The sequence below is a fragment of the Rhineura floridana genome, chromosome 6, assembly GCF_030035675.1.
Source record: "Rhineura floridana isolate rRhiFlo1 chromosome 6, rRhiFlo1.hap2, whole genome shotgun sequence".
Taxonomy (NCBI): Eukaryota; Metazoa; Chordata; class Lepidosauria; order Squamata; family Rhineuridae; genus Rhineura; species Rhineura floridana.
Genome location: NC_084485.1, coordinates 77844779 through 77861944, shown reverse-complemented (window position 1 = coordinate 77861944; position 17166 = coordinate 77844779). Strand labels below are relative to the sequence as shown.

Here is a 17166-nt window from a genome sequence, read left to right as displayed (position 1 = left end):
TCTAATTAGTATAAACACACATCATCCCTTAGTAGCCTTTTCCAGACAAACAATCCACAGTGATTGGAAGGTGAGTAAATGGCATGTGCTTCTGTGGAGGGAAGAGGTGAGAGACTCACAACGGCAAAATGTTCCTATATCTGGGAAAGATACTGCATCTGCATAAGCCACACATAGGCTTGTCTGGACAAGTAGGGACCCAGCTGTTAGTTTTTGCAGTGTTCCCTCTTATGCACACACACTGCTGAATGCATTACCCATCCTATACAAACCTGAAACTGAATTGTAGGAGCATGGGTACTCTGCTTGAATCAGGCTATGCTTCATAACAGGTGGAAAGGGCACCACTGACCTAAGTCGTCTTGAGACTAAATGAGATGGGCAAGCAGCTGGAGGAAAAACAGTTTCAAAGAGGAAACAAGAAGAAACAGGTGGGAGAACAGAGCACCGTGGAGAGAGTACAGAAGCTGGAAAGGTGAGGAAAAAGTAGTTCAGAAGCAGAAAAACCCAGTGAGCATAGCCCAGGAAATTCCTAGCAGCCAATCATTAGACCTGTCTGGAAGCAACCAAAGTTAGCTTTTTATTATTATTAACTATTTTTATAGCCTGCCTTTTCTCCAAGGAGCTCAAAGCAGCATACCTGTGTAACCAAGGCTCAGGGAATCTGGGAGGTGCACACTGAACCCAGGGAAGCACTTCAGACTTTTTTTTTGGGGGGGGGGAACCCAATTACTTTATTAAACAAACCCCTCACAAACACTGAGGTCTCATAAAAGAAACGGAGTCCTGAATAAAGTCCTGCTGTTTGATCCCTCTGCTTCTGCAGGGCCCTGCCTGTTGCCTCAGTAAATGAGATGAATATGTCTCTTCCCTAACACTTGAGCTGCAGGCTGCCAGATCCCCTGCTCCTCATAGTCATTCTGCCCCATGCTGACTCTACCTTTCTATCTCCCTTTCTTGATTTTCCCCCCCAATCTCCTCCTCAAAGGGCAGCTCCAACTCCCTCTCTACAACCAACCTTTTCCAACTGTCATTCCCCTCTTCCCCATCATTGTAGTGTCCATGGCAACTGTTGCCATGAGGATAACATATAGTTTTGCTCCCCTCCATTTCATCCTCACAACAACTCAGTGAGGTAGGTTGTGGGAGAGATAGTGACTGGCCCACAATCACCCAGAGAACTTTGAGTGGAGGCTTGAATGCAGCTCTCCCAGGCCTCAGTGCAATACTCTAACCACTACACCACACTGGCTCTCTAATCCAGTTTCCTGCTGGATTGCTCAATTGTCCTACCAGAGGAAGTGTTCCTGCTGTTATAGCCTTTGTATTTAGCCAGAAGAAGTTCAGTGTTGTTTTTAGTGGAATATCCATCAGTAGTTCCAAGTTCCGAGGAAAACAGCACTGAAGGAACATTGCCAACAATTCTGGAATACAGCGTATCTAGTTATAGTCTTTTGTTCAGATGTAGATATTCTGCAGGTCTACTGAAGGGTGTGTAAGATTTCAGAATCTAAAAAACATTGCTCAAAGCCCCACTGCTTCTTTAGAACTATTTTACAAGTCTTCAAGCCCCACTGGAGACGCACAGCAAAACAAGCTGGTGATCCTGTTTTCTGTATCAGGAATAGCACCACAGATTCAAGAATGAGGCCCAGCTAAGCACTTGTGTTAACCTGATCAATGAGCTGAAAAACTGAATTGGTGTCTTTCCAGAATGTTGAAGTACATGTATTAGCATGTGCTAGAACTCAAAAAACTAAACAAGGAAATATACTATTTTGACAAATCAAGTCATAGTACACTCAACAGAGAGCAAAAGAAGCAGGTGTGGACAGGATGCCAAACCCAGCTGTAATAAATACTAAAAAGAGGGGAAAAAATGGGAATGAGATCTTTACTCCTGAGGGTTCCAATGAGACCCAAACTCAAACATATTGTCTCTTCTTTGGCAAACGAGTTCTAGTAATCTGGTTCATGATAACCAAAGCTGGACAGAAAGGCAACACCAGGCAGAAATACCAAGCCACCCCTTTAATTTGGGCTTGAAACCAGTCAGAGTAAAGGCCCAGTACCACAGTAAAGGTGGCTAGCAGATAAACTGTTAGTCCATATGTCACATGGTAAAGCTGGAGGCGAGCCACTGACGAGATCCTCAGCAGCTGTGGAAAGCGAAGGCAAAATCCAAACAAAACCTGCCCACAAGTGGCCAGAAACGTCAGGAGACCCAGAATGCTATGCCAGGAGACAAAGTGGGGAAGCTCACTCCGGTTCTTGCTGGAGACAATGAAGGCCAAGCCCAGTGTTGCAGCCACAAGGGCCAGTGTTTGGGCAGTCCAGTGCAGTTGCACTTTCACTTTGTGGGAGCAGGAGCAGAAGAGAAAGCCCTCTGGCGAGAAGATCAGGATGGCTTCAGTCAGGCAAAGGCAGAACTGGGAATAGAGGAACCCATTAGCAACACGGCACTTAATGTCATCTTGCCTCTTAAATAATCTTGGGCTGTACTTGAAAACAACAAACGCAGCCAAAGCCTTAGAACCGGTTATGAGGTATACATCCTACACATCTGGTTTCCCTCTTATTAGGCATTCGGGGGGGGGATAACCTGCTTTCCCCCCAGGATACTTTTTCTGCATTTCTGGTTGTGCACTATGCTGAATCTGAAGTGCAGACAATGTCATATAGACCTGCCTTTATCAATGATCATCCTTGAACAGCTGAAGTTTCCAGGATTTTTTTTTCTTAAGGAGAAAGTTTGAAACACAAACCAGGAGTTGCATATACAAACCCTCTGCAATTATGGTCTTTATGTGAAACCCAAACATTATTGGTTCCTTGCTAAGAGCAAAAAGTTCACAGGCCAGCTTTAATACAGGGCGGCACTTTCATTCTTGGCAACAATAGGCTTCTTTGACTCTTCAGATGCAGCATAATCTGCTGAAGCAAAACTCAAGGGGCCAAGCTGGGAAGTGCATTTTGCAACAAAAGAAAGTGCATGCAACAGACTAGCTTCTGAGACCCTATATGACTCCAGTCTGGGGTTTATTTATAAAACAATTTTTATCCCACTTTTTTCTTCCAATAAAGCCCCCAAGATAAAAAATATATACACATATAATACACAAAAATTAGATACATAAAAATTTAATATTATGAGTACAAGTACAGAGACTATCTGCCAGTGAAATAATAGAGGCAATCATAGGCTATCAACAGCTAATCACTTTTTCTGGAGAATGGGAGCTGCTTCTTTCCTTCTTTTTTTTGCTCTACAGTGGTGCTACTGGTGTCACCATCGTACAAATGTAAGGCAGCGGGGAGATGGAAGAAAAGCCTTGGCAGGCATGTGTGCCTTTTGCTGGAGGAGAGGCATCCCTGCAGATGCCCTCTCTATAGCACTGGAATGCACATTCATATTCTTTAAAAATACTTTTGTAAAAAGGTCTTGAGGTGGCACATGGAAAGCTTTGCAGAGGTTTTTTTTCTTTTTAAAAAGCACAATTACCAATCAACAACAGCAGGTAAGTGTTTGTCCTTCATAGGACCAAAAGAAATGTTACTGTGAAAACAACCTCTGCAACTTACCTTTATTCTGCTTGACAGCTCAACACAATATAACCTAATCACCCCAACATTTACTTATATACATAGCACATACTCCATAACCATGCAAAGAAAAAAGTGACTCATGCTCAGAAGTTAAAAAGACTACTACAAAAGAGACCTAGGAGTTGGGGAGGGGAACATGAGGGGAGTAATACCGACCAAACTATTTCATTGCAAACATGTGAAAATCTTAAAAGTATCAAACAAACAAAAAACCAGAAACGGGGAACCTGTGGCCAGCTGGACTCCCAACAGTACAGACCCAACCAGCATGTCCAGTGGTCAGGGATGGTGGAAGTTGTAGTCTAGCAACATCTGGTAGGTCCCAGGTTACCCATTTCTTCCCTAAAGAAAACCTCACCAAGCATGGGCGTATGAGAGAAGAAGCATGTGGTCATATCACTGCATTTCTCCAATACATGCCTGGATTACTGGAACATTGAAAACCCACGTCTGTTTAGAAGTGCTTCTGCAGAACATCTGAGGTTTCAGCAAGTACCTCCTGATTCACTTGTCTGAAAGATGCACTACAGGGGAAACAATTTTGTACTCCCAGCTGCAAAAGGAGGATAGATGCACTTCCACTTCTCTAAAAGGCAAGTGTCTGTACACATCCCAAGGCTTTATACTATATTATCCATAGGCAACCCCCCCCGACAATATTCCTGTGATACACTGAATAAGCAGAGAATAACTTACTGCTATTGACATGAATGCAGGGTGCCAGGAAAATAAACCTGTAAGGAACAGAAAAAACAGTTAACCAAAGCAGTGTTGTTGCTATCTAAAAATAAAAATGGCTTCAGTCACTGATTTGAAGGTAGTATCTCATCAAACTTGGAAGCTTAATCTATGATAAACCTGTGGCTGCAGTCAAAGAGGCAGCCCAATACAAGCAGGCAGAACTTTCCCATTCTGTAGGTGGTGACAGAATTCCCATTGTCTGCTGAATACAGGGCTCTTTCCTATCAGTAACAGCCTGGGTATTCTCTAAAACTGGAGAGAAATGGGTGATGATGTAACAATATATGCTATGGTTTAAATTTTATTTGTGGCAATGCCCTTCTCCAAAGGCTCTGCGCCATATTTGGCTAAATTCTTATGGTAATGGAAGCCTGTGCAATGATTCCCGCTTGTGCAACAGGACTTCCTCCCCACCCCAATCTGCTCCGGAGAGTGAGGAGTACTCCTAGAACAGTATGTGGGGGGAGGAGAGGGGAGATTGCTCACTTGGACAAGTAGAAATGCTTGTGCTGATAGAACAAACTCCTTAGTGCTATGTTGCTTGATGCAACCCTCTATGTTTAACATTAAATATTAATTTGCATGTATATACAATTTGTTTCAAGAATGTTGAGGAGTTTTGAATTTTTTTTGGCAAGGGGGGAGATGTTGGTAGGCTTCTTTAAGCAGATGTCTTGGAGAATATGAAACCCTGGGGAAGACCAAAGGGTCTTGCATTGTGCTGCATTCCTGTCTCCTTAAAAGCAGGGGGGAAACCCCTCTCGTCTATGCTGCCTCTACAAACATTTCTTTTTGCCTTTTAGCAAACTCTTACCACATTTTCAATATTCTTTTCAAAAGCTTGAGAGCAACCATCTTGGCATTTGTATGTTGTTTTAAGGCAGCAGAAGTCAATGTACTCAGGCCTCTAAAATGCAACTACACACTGCATGAATGTGTTACTATGGGCCTGGAAAGTTTGCTGAGAATTGAGAGTTCCGTGGGATTTACTCCCCTGCCATCATGCTTAGGATAGGTGAAACTGACCACAGGGGATGGGGGGAAGGGCAGAGGAGAGGAGGGGGTTGGGAGCAGGCAGGAGGCGGAGGAGAGGAGGAGGGCAGGTTTGAGCATTTGCACGCTTATTGAGTTCAGTGGGATTTACTCCCATGCAATCATGGTTAGGATAGGTAAAACTGACCATGGGGAGGAGGGGAGGGCTGGAGTGGACAGCGGAGAAGGGAGAGTGAAGAGGGGAAAGGTAGGTCTGATCATCTGCATGCTTACTGAGTTCAATGGGATTTACTCCCATGCGATTATGCTTAAGATAGGTAAAACTGACCATGGGGGGGAGGATGGGAGGGGGAGGAGGGGCAAAGGAAGGGGGAGGGGAGGGGCAAAATGGAGGTGATGGGAGGGAGGAGAAGTGGAGGGCAGGTCTGATCACTTGCATGCTTTTTGAGTTCATTGAGATTTACTCCCCTGCAATCACACTTAAGATAAGCGAAATTGACCTGGGGGAGGAGCAGGGAGGGGAGGAAGAGGGCAGACAGGGGAGGGGAGGAGATTGGGTGGGTGGGCACTGGGCAGAGGGGAAGCCCCTTTCCTTTCCAAAGGAAAACACTGTGAACAGTATCATTGTTTTTCAGCATTTCCCCCAACTTTTTATTCTACAGCAGGCACATGTAGCCTCCAGTCCAATAAGCTGTCCCTGGCCACATCCACATCAGACCTTTATTTCACTTTAGACAGTCGTGGCTTATCCCAAAGAATCCTGGGCAGTGTAGTTAGTGAAGGGTGCTGACAGTTGCTGGGAGACACTCTGTTCCTCTCACAGACCTTCAATCAGAGTGTCTGACTGTTAAACCAGTCTGGCCACTGGAGCTCTGTCAGTGGAATAAGAGTCTCCTTTCAGCACCCTGCACAAACTACACTTCCCAGGATTCTTTGGGGGAAGCCAGGACTGTCTCAAGTGAAATAAAGGTCTGGTGTGGGTATGGCTCTCTGATTAGCCAAGCCAAACAGTTGTGAATCTGGCTTTTAGGAACACTGACAGTTGGTTCTTACTGAGCATGCCCAGCCTTAGCATTGAGTTCAATGCAAAATTTCTTAAATTAATTAAAAATCAGCCAGGCATGTTTTTAACTTTTAAACAGCAGAAGATGAAGGCCAGAGTGTGGGGCAAAGTCAGTAACAAGATTACATGTACTCTGTGAACATGGCTGATTTTTAATTAATTTCAACAAATTATGAGAACTCTGACAGAAAGAAGTCCAAAAGGGCTCTGTTTCCCCCCTCTTTTTACACTTTAAACTCTTGATTCTCTCTGACTATTTTGTGTAACCGTGAAAATTTAGAGGGTTGTTAAGCAAGTGTTTCTGTGTTCAGGACTATAAGTTTTGTAAGGTGTTGTTTTGAAATGAGCTTATTGGAAGCATCAGAACGGCATGGGGTATTTTCAATTTAACATTGAGGAATGCAAAAAATCCATGCTAGCTATAATATACAGCCACTCTCGTGGTTGTATTAAAAAATTGGTTTGCTAGAGGACAAAATGGAACTATTTGTATCTCAGCTCTGTTGCTCCAATTTTACATTTAATTTCCTACATTCCCTCAATTCCTCAACATCCATTCCTTACAACAAATAGAGTTCAATTCTTCAGACAAGTCTAGAGATTGAAAGCCTAATATCACATGACCAACCTGCTCACAGTCAGGCACCTTCTCATCCTGTCTGTATGTCAAACAGGAAAGGCTTGCCTTAATTGTCTACCATATTACAAACCACGATTCTGCTCATCACTGCACGCCTTCCAAACAAAGGTTAAATTGTGGGGTGTGAAATTGTGCCTTACACAGCTTGTTACAAATGATCCAGATGATATTTTTTTGCCATAGCCTGGGCCAACCAAATCACGATTTATTAGATGTTCCTCAATAAATAGTCAGTAGTGGCAAATAAACTTTTCTGATAGGCAGCTTATCCACCACTACTGATCTCACCATGCCAAAAGCAGCCCACAAGGGAGCACAAAATGCACATTTAATTTGTGCAGGATGAGAGTGAGACTCAACAGGCCTAGCCAGAACTCTGTATCAGTGGAATATGTGTCCTTGAAGATACCCAAGAATGCTTTGTGACAGTCAGGGATTCTGTGGCAGGAGTGCACAACTTCCTAAAAAGTCAATTGAATGTGGAAAGGGTTCTCCAAGCTTACGAAATGTTAGAACTTCTACTCTATAGTAAATGGATTCACCTGCTCTCCCCACATTTGTGTTCTATTAAGTTTAAGACTAGGGTTAGAAAGAAGGTGTTGCAATTCAAAAGCTTGACAGAGGATTTTTCATAATGAAAGGCTTTCTCTTCTGAGCAGGCCTCAATTATTCCATTCTAGTTTTCAGCTGGTGTACATTCAGGAGAAACAATCATCCTAAAATACAGCACTAGTCACTCAAACCCAGTACAAACTGCATTATGTGTGTTAATAACATCAAACACAAGCCAGCACCACAGATGCCCCTGTTGATTTCTGTTGAAGAGTCAGGCATCTGCTTAATTTCACTGAAATCTCTTACTTTAAAAGTGTTTAACTATGGCTGAATCATGCCCAGTTAGAAAAAGCATTTTTTTAAAAAAGCTTAAACTGAAAGCTGTTCTAAACAATGTAGCACAGACACAATAGGACTGCCAGATCAAAATTTCAGGAATAAGTGATTCCAGAGATCTGGTGTATCTGCCCTGTAAAGTTCACTGAAGCTGTTGGATTCTGAAATAAGAAACATTCATTATGTACTATAGAGCTGTCATGTTCTAAAATAAGACTTCCAGCAGCCATAACTGAAGATAAAAACCATTCCAGACTTGACTAGAAAGGACTCACAAGAACACCCACACTGGCTATTAATAAATTACAAAAGACAGCATAGGGTTTAAATGGTTGCAGAAAACTAGGCAGACTATAATGCTGTGTTAAAATATATAGAAACAAGCTTGACTAGCTGTACTGCACTACGTAAATGTGCCTGGCAGAGTAGAAAGCTTGAAAATACCACCCTACCCAGTATTTTAACTTTCCATTGAAATAAATGGTACTAAATTGCTCTGTTAAATACTTAAATCCAACACAGGGTTAGTCGTTCTTTTCCCTCCTAGAACATGTATATCAACTCCTTACCCTCTTACATGGTTGCACAATGCAAAGTCTCAACTAGCTTTTGCACCCACTTGAAAAAATTGTAAACTCCTATTTTCCCATACAGAAAAAAACATGCAAAAACATGTGTAAGCTGTCATATGCAACAGTTGAGTACATTACTTTTCCCGGCATCTATAATACCACACCTTTGACTTCTTGGTACAAGTACACAACAAACAATGAAAAGATGCACATATTATTTGTCACACATGCAAATCAACATGGGGTTTGTACAATTTTACCTACACAAAATTTTTACATAGGTTAGTAACATTTGAAAAAACTCCATGAAGTGGCTTAGTAAAGTTTAACAGAGTTGGAAAATGCTCTTTAATCCCACAGTTTTAGAGCTCATCAGAGAAAGCGATAGGGATACTCTGAAGCAAGCTTTGTTGGGATTTTGTTTCAGTAAACTACTAGATAATGCTCAATTTAGAGTTATCTATGCATTATTAAAATACAGATACAGTTAAGTCTCTGGAGAAGACTTGTGTCGGGGTCATGTGTCCATTCAGAAGTGTAACATCACAAATGGAACAAAGATAAGGTCCTACTCCTTAATTACTACTACAGATATGCCAGTGTTGTATGCACATTTGTTTAATGCTATTTTGGTGGTGATGGGTCTCGTTTTGATTGCATGAGGAGGCATCCTGTTCAACATCCTTCAGCCACCATGTTATATCACTTGTTCTCTATTCATTATAGCATTAGTTATCAATCACTAGTTTTTACAAAGATTAGAATCCCCACCACGAGTATAGAATGGAACGGAAAGGAAAACCCATGCTTTTACACTGCTTAAGCTCCCAGACTGAGAGAACACAGTGCTTAAGGGCACCCAAAGTGTTACATGCTCAAGAGAATGTTCCATACTAGAGGACTTAGGGCACAGTCACCTGAAAGGCAGCAGTCCTGTTTTAAAAAAACATTTTCTCCCCAGAGAAAACATACTGCATGCATCTACATAACCAGATACAGTCTTTCTAGATTTCCATGTGGCTATCATCTTCTGAGCTTCATCTTCAGGAATGCTTTCTTTCCATTTCACAATTCACAATTTGCTTATATTGTGAAATACAATAGCTTTTTTTAACTCCTCAAAAAGAGGCTGCAGCTTCCTTACAATCCAAGTATGAAATGGGATAAAGTATACTTTAATTGCACAGCTATATGCAATTTTCTAGCCTTACCAGCCATTTGCATCATCCACTCTTAATGTGCAGCTGAAAGAAACACAAGCTAAAATAGGAGGCAGGAGAAAAGGAATGAACTCTGAATTATCAGAGGGGCTCACAGGGAGGCCTCTTGCCCCCCCCCCATTTTGCACACTACTACCTTTGTTTTTGCACTGAAGCACAAGGTTTTAGTATCCCATAATAACCCTTTAAAAAGCTTTCCCTAGAACCTTGTAGCTTACCCAATAATTCACTTCCCTTTTCTGCATCTTGCACTTACTAGATTCAAGATTGTTTCATTGCTTTTATGCCATCTGCTACCACTGCCTTCCCCGATAGCACCCTCCCAATGCGAATCATCAGCCATCATAGCAAATAGGTGGGAGCTGTAGTCCACTAACATATGGAGGGCACCATGTTGAGGAAGGCCATCTGCCTTGAAACTCGTGCAAAAAGGTAGGTCATAAACCAATAAATAAGATGCTTGCTCACCTACAGTAAGTTACCATGCCTCAGGCACTATATTCGGAATGCTCCCTCCCAATGCAAAAGAAGAATAACCCACTGATTTGTGTTAACAGCTGTTAAAAACAGAAGGGTTGTATCCAATCAAATTTTTACTCAGAGTAGACCCATTAAAATTAATGCACCCAAGTCAGTCACGTCCATTAATTTCAAAGGGTCTATTGTGAGCAGGACCAAAACTGGATGTGGCGGTTTCAGCATAACTGATCTGTATAACAAAAGGCTAACTTTGTTGAAAGCGAGCAATGGTGTCCAGCGGTGGAGCTCACCAGGTACCCTAAAAACGTGGCCTGGGGCAACGGCCTCCCCTCTGTCCTAAAAGGAGCATCCTGGGCAAGGGGAGGAGCCCTGCGGGGCCCTTTCTTGGGACCATCACCTCTCCTCCGTCCCGTCAGGTCGCCTTGGGGAGGAAAGGGGAAGGGAGAGACCATGTCACTCACTAGTACCAGGCCTGGAAAGCAGCAGCAGGACAGCCGTCAGGCCCAACGCCGCTAGGTGCGCCAGGAGCCCGCAGCCGCGCCGCAGCCAGCGAAGTGCGCGCAGCTCCGCACTTGCAGGGGCCTCCGGCATGACAAAAAGCTCCTCCTCCTCAAACTGTTGCTATCAGAGGGAGAAGGAATAGACGGGGTGTGATTTGCGGCTTCACACACCTGTCGGGAAGGGGTGGAGCCCGGGCCGCGGCGGGGGAGGGCGGGGCTCGGCGGCAGCTGAAGGGGGGCAAATACGCAGGGAAGGAGACTCGAAGGAAGAACCGCTGTGGACGCGGCGTTCATTTAATTCCGCCCATTTCACCTTGGGGGCGGTCAGACGAGCTGGCTCTCCTTCTTTAGTAGGGCTAGAAATGCCTTCAACTAGACATCAACGGGGCTTAAGGCCGGAGCCCCGAGTTAGTCTGTGCGGAGTTCTGTCTCCGCTCCCTACTTCTGGATAACTACACAAGTGGCTCTATCCACTCCCCTACGGTTTTCGGGGTAGAGGATGGGATTTTTAAGCAGGGCCATCTCCAGAATACCTCACATTAGGAATTTAAGCACCTGTGTTACCGTGGGGAGAAAAAGGGGTCTCCTGCTGCAGGGCCACTTCTAACGGCCTATTTGATTTGCATTCAGACTAATTTGGTTGCACAAAGGCTGCTGGTAGGCTAGAAGACACTGGCTGTTTCATCAGCATATGTATCCTGATTTGTTTGTGGAGAGGTTAGACGCGATGTGGTGTTAGGTATGTACTGCCTTCAAGTCGATTCATACTTATGGCGACCCTATGAATAGGGTTTTCATGAGGCTGAGAGGCAGTGACTGGCCCAAGGTCACCCAGTGAGCTTCATGGCTGTGTGGGGAATCGAACCCTGGTCTCCCAGGTTGTAGTTCAACACTCTAACCACTACACACTGGAAGGGGCAAGTAGATGGCACTGTGCATAGAAGTTAGAGGTGGCAGGGAGGAAAAGAAGGTATGTATGTTTTACGTCTCCCAAGATGTTGTCCTGGCTCTATTGATACCTTCTGAACATTTATCCTCATTTGCTTACACCAAAGTTTGCGGGGATATTGGATGATGTTGGCTATTCAAGGAGCAGTCATTCTGTTTGTGGGGAGGTTAGACGACATTGCATCAAGCAAATGTAATCTCACATTTTCCAGTGCAGTTTCCTGTCACTATTTATAGTGCAGTCTGGATTTTTTTTTATGGGGGGAGTGGGTTTGTTGCACAAATGCTCCAAATCAACTTTAATTGCACAGCCTAAATGTATGTGAACCAGTTGCACCTGAAAACAGCACCACCATTTGGGATAAGGAAAGTGTCAGGAAATTGTATCAGAGTGTCGTATTACACTGGAGAGTGTGGGATAACCTTACATTCCTGCAAACAAATGAAAATGAATGCTCAATAAGCATGACTAGGATTGGGCTGTTAATGTGATGTGTACTTTACAGTCATATAACTTCCCAGTTCATATATGTAAGCAGCGGCATGAGTGTCCACTTGAAATGCAACCACATTGAGGCTATTCCAGGTACAAGCAATTTTTATTTATTTATTTATTTATTTAATTGCACTTTTAAACCGCACTATAGCAACAAGCTCTCAGGGCGGTATACAATTTCAGCCAGTTTTAGCATTTTCCGCTACACAATCACAACCAGATTTTTAAAAAAACTTTATGCTGCTTTGGTAGCAAATGTTAGTGTGGGTAGGTGTAGCCTTAGGCTGAATTTGCCAGATGGAGCAATCTCTGGTCTACCCACGTGGCAGTATGTATGAAGTGAGCCCCTTCAAGCCTGTCCTGCAGAGCAGCCCACTACTGTTTTTATTTATTTTAGTTTAACAAGAGTTTTAAATTGCTTAATCAGTGTGTGTGTGTGTATGTGTATTTATATATATATAAATAACACATTTTGAAGATATTGGAGAGAACCAAGCGCATTTCCAGACAGAGGTCTATTGTGGGATCAGTGCTGCTCATGCACACTAGTTTTTTGCGCTGTCCGCGTAAGATTGCCATCATCAAAATGCCAGTGGGTACTTTTTAAATGTTTTAACATTTAATCTGGATTTCCTCGTACCATGGAAAATTTGTTAAGTAAAAATAATGTGTTAGATATCTACAATTACTGAAGATGTGAAAACTCATTAGCACATTTTTTGGGACAGCAGGCAGTTTTTCTTTATGTGGTGATTCAGAGGGTGGTCTCTCAACATATCCTAACATCCATTTGCTCCTCATTGGAGCACAACCTAGCCATTTTGTTTCTGATGGCCTAAACAATACAGGTTGCATATTTAAGCCAATTGGTGCGTGCTGAAGGCACAAGGGAATTTCAGCAACCCAGTTCTGAGGAGCCATTATCTCAATATCTAAGCACATGTGGGGATTACCCTGGAGACCATAATCATAGGACTTGTAAGTTCTGTGTATTAATAAAAAAGAAAAATGATGTTGTCCCTCAGTCTAGACCACCAAAAGTACAACCTTCCATTTTCCTCATGTCAAAATAGAAGGGGCTAGTAATGTTTGTTCTTGTGCACAAGAAAAGTAAATTGATGTTGTAAATTGATGTTTCTGTGAGTTTTTTCAGGTGTGCACAAGTATAGAAATAATCTGTATGCATATAGTAGAGGGTAAGGGAGTAGTGGTTGAGGGGGAAATGGCACAGAAACAGTCCATCAAGGGTTGCCACTAGTATGGAGAGAGAGTGGAATACCTATGAAAAATCGTAAGACTAATAAATGTTGTGTGTGGATTGTGTGCCAATTGCGCACATAGAAAAATTAGATCTGAATTAGATCATTTGTGACATAAAGTCTTTGTCTGGAAGCACCATGAGGCTTAATGGCACAAATCCATGGAAGAACCAATGCACATTTTCTTTTGTAGACTCAAAATATAACAGGTACCAGATATACCTGCAGTGTTAGCTACTGTGAATGGCACATGAAAATGTAAATGGCTGGATTTCACTCGCAACAAATACTGAAGCGTGAATCTGATTCTTTGCCAGTCACCATTTTCATGTTTATTACAGGGTAAGTGACCATTTAAACATGTGCCATTTGCAACTGACAACACCACACATTATTTTGCTCTTTAAACAAAGCTTGTACCAGAATTAAAAATACAAAGTATGATTCAGCTTTAAATTAACAGCAGGGAAAATACACCGAGACAATGCAAGAGGCCTGCTTTACAAAACCAGTGGGTGTATTGTGTGGTCAATGCAGTTTGTCATGTAATGGAAGCTGCAACCCTAACCGTATTTATCTAAGAACAAAAATGCATAAGATCTTGTTATTTTCTCCTCCATGCTATGGGAGAATACAGATAAGTGACCATGGTGTGGATGTAGCCCTAGGTTCCTCAGTGTGATGCATGTGGGCACCACAACACCCTCAGACATCTCCCTTGGGACTCATCAAGGACACCTGCCCCTCCCTATTTTTATTTTTAAATTTAGCTGTTTTGGTTTGGGGGTGATGACTGCATTTTTAAAATATGGGTTTTATTTTATTTGTTGGGGGGTGAATATCACCAGTTTTTCTTCTATGAAATGGGTATTTGTGTTGTCTGAATATGCCCCTGGCCTCAAAAAGATTGGTGTTCCCTGATGTAATCACTTAAACGTGTTGGGTTATATGTATTGTGCTGCCACATGGTTAGAACTGTGTAACACTTCTGCACCTGATTAGGGAAGCAGGAGACTGGTATGGTTCTTCTACTAATGTAGGAAGGCAATACAGATGACCAGCTTTCTAAGCGCTCATAAACACACTTAAGCCACCACTTGGTAAGCTGTCATATGCTCTGGCCTGGCAAGTGACAAGGAGACTCTTACTACACTTTTGCACATGATCAGAAATCCTGTGGCCCTCCAGATGTTGCTGGACTACAGCTCCCATCATCCCTGACCATTGACATTGCTGGGTGGGCTGATCAGGGCTGTGGAGTCGGAGTTGTGGAGTCGGAAGCAATTTTGGGTGGAGTTGGAGTTGGTAGAAATGTACCGACTCTGACTTTGGCTTCAAAATAAATTTTGTTTGACAAATTTTTTAAAATATGAATTCAAAATGTCAAAGAAGCTTCCCATGAAGTCAGCTGTAGTTGAGCATTTCACCATAACTCAAGATGGAAAACATTTTGTGTGTCAGTATATGACACAGGACCCAGATGAAGACAAATGCTGTGATGCCAAGATCAGCGTATATTCAGGCAGCGATAAAAATGCTCCTATGAGAGCTTCCAATTTAAAAAGACATTTACAGCCCTTTCCAGGGCTGTGGAGTTGGAAGCAATTTTGGGTGGAGTCGGACAGTAGAAAAATAGAGGAGTCGGAGTTGAAGGTTTGGCGTACTGACTCCACAGCCCTGGGGCTGATAGGAGCTGCTGTAGTCCAACTATTCAGCTGCACCTCTTAGCTCCCCATCTTTGGGCTGGGGGCAAATGGCTGCTTGGCCACAGCAATTGCCCTGTGTCTTGCCCATACTCCATGGTGTTCTACAGTGCCCTACAACAGGCAGGCACCAACTGAAATGCTGCAGAGGCATGCAATAGCAATCGCTCCTCAATCAGTTTATGGGCAGGACTCCACTCCGATTCATCAGCTCATGTCACTTTAGAAGCCATCAAACAGCATGCAGAAGCAGCAGCCGCAGCCAGAGCCCACTAATGCCAACAGTGCAGTGAAGGTGCTTAAGTATTACCTCAAGCGAGTTCCCTCAGTCCTTGATGGTTTTCCCCACCTTTTTAAAACCTCAAGCTCATTACCAGCAGCTGTACAGTTGTCCTCTCCTCTCAGAGAGGCAGAGCAGGCATACAGGAGGAAGACGGCTGCTCTCAGCTTTTACACACTGAAGGGGTGGGAGGGAAAGGAGAGCTGCTTCCTCAGGGGTAGAAATAGGCTAACGGTACTACTGAGGCCTACTCTGTGTAGTAAAAAACATGCCAACAGTACTACTGGCAAATGGAGGCGGGGGCTAATTGCCTCCTAATGGAGTGTGAGAAGAAGCAGCCCCTTGTGATGGTGATTAGGATGGATGTTGGCATTCTGTAATGAACAGCTTTGCAAGTTTGCCATCTTGAATAAACAGCTCAGATCTCTCCTTTGGTGGAAGCTGGAGGTCCCAGGCTATGGTCTGAAGGCACATAAGGCCAGCTCTCTGCTGAAGCTAAGCAGGGTCAGATGTGGTCAGTGCCTGGATGGGAGACCGCATGGGAACCATATATGTATGCTGCCTTGGGTTTCTATCATGGAAAGAAAGGCGGGGTATAAACGTAATGAATGAATGACACCTCAGCCTCCAGTGCAATTTTAATTTTTGTTGCATTTGCACTATAGGCAACAGCTGTCTCGAGCATGACTTGGCGGAAAGGCAAGATACACATTTAACAAAATAAAATACTACAAGCTCTTTCAAAGCTAAGAGGTGGAACAAAAGATGCAATTTCATCCTCTAAAGTATTGTTCTTAACCATGGGTCCCCAGACGTTGTTGGGCTACAACTCCCATCATCCTTGGCCATTGGCTAAACTGGCTGGAGTTGATGGGAGCTGTAGACTGACAACATCTGGGGACCCGAAGTTGAAGAACAGTGCTCTAAAGCAACTATATGCTGTGCACACCTTCTAGTGCGATAGTAGGGATTCTGCTTCTCTCTCTTCTAGCCTTAAGGGGTGAGGAACCTTTTTCAGCCCAAGGGTTCCCTTCTGGGCCTGTGGTGGGCAAGGCCAGAGGCAAAAGTGGGTGCAACAATGAATGTAAATGTTACCCTTGTACAGTAGGCTAGTTTTGATATATCCACACCTCTCTCAGTTTTCCATTCAGGGAAGCAAGAGGCATGATCAGAGTTCAACGCCAAGCAAAAACGCTCAATAAAGGTGCAAAAGCAGGACATTGTAGGAAGTGTGGCTGGGGGCTAGGGAAGAGTCCTGAGGGCCAGACAGAGAGACTGAAAGGCTGCATTTGGCCCCCTGGCCTGAGGTTCCCCACTCCTGCTATAGAGCGAGTAGGACTTAAAGGCCAAATGAGAGACAGGGAGAGCCACTGTACAAAGCCATAGTGAAGTAGCAAGGAAAGGCAGCCCAGGTGAATGGATCAGGGGAGTAGGCAATCGCCACACGGGAATATTTGCAAAGCTGTGTTAATACCCAGCAACATCCCTGAGCAGATGCGAAGATTTTGACACTGCCTCACAAACCCTTTCAGTTTGGGGCTCCCCCTCTTCGCCATCCCCTGGAACACCCATTTCTCTCTGAACACTACACGCTGTCAGGAAACACTTGTTTAAAAAATCCCAATTTCATTATGGTAAATGAAATGGCTTCTGGCCATTCCATCTGCAACCAAATTTACAAGCTGTGAACTGGTTTCAATTCTATCAGTTTTTCCTGTGTTCAGTTTTTCTCTCCTCCCTGCCCCCTCAACCCCCTTTGTTAAATTAAGCACAA

At 43.5% G+C, this 17166-nt stretch overlaps 1 protein-coding gene across 7 annotated transcripts; it reads right to left on the bottom strand.

Moving 5' to 3' along the window:
- Positions 1-1338: 1338 nt before the first annotated feature.
- On the bottom strand, positions 1339-10934 carry LOC133387553 (probable transmembrane reductase CYB561D1). 7 transcript variants are annotated; one of them, XM_061632561.1, is made up of 3 exons: positions 10878-10934; positions 4303-4340; positions 1339-2429 (listed from the first exon to the last, which is right to left on the bottom strand). In XM_061632561.1, exons 2-3 carry the CDS (start codon positions 4312-4314, stop codon positions 1926-1928), a joined length of 516 nt encoding a protein of 171 aa, XP_061488545.1. In that variant the 5' UTR covers positions 4315-4340; positions 10878-10934; the 3' UTR covers positions 1339-1925. The 7 variants fall into 7 exon arrangements, with proteins under 7 accessions (XP_061488545.1, XP_061488539.1, XP_061488541.1 ...); XM_061632555.1 differs by lacking the exon at positions 10878-10934 and adding an exon at positions 10668-10869; XM_061632557.1 differs by lacking the exon at positions 10878-10934 and adding an exon at positions 10604-10659.
- Positions 10935-17166: the final 6232 nt, after the last annotated feature.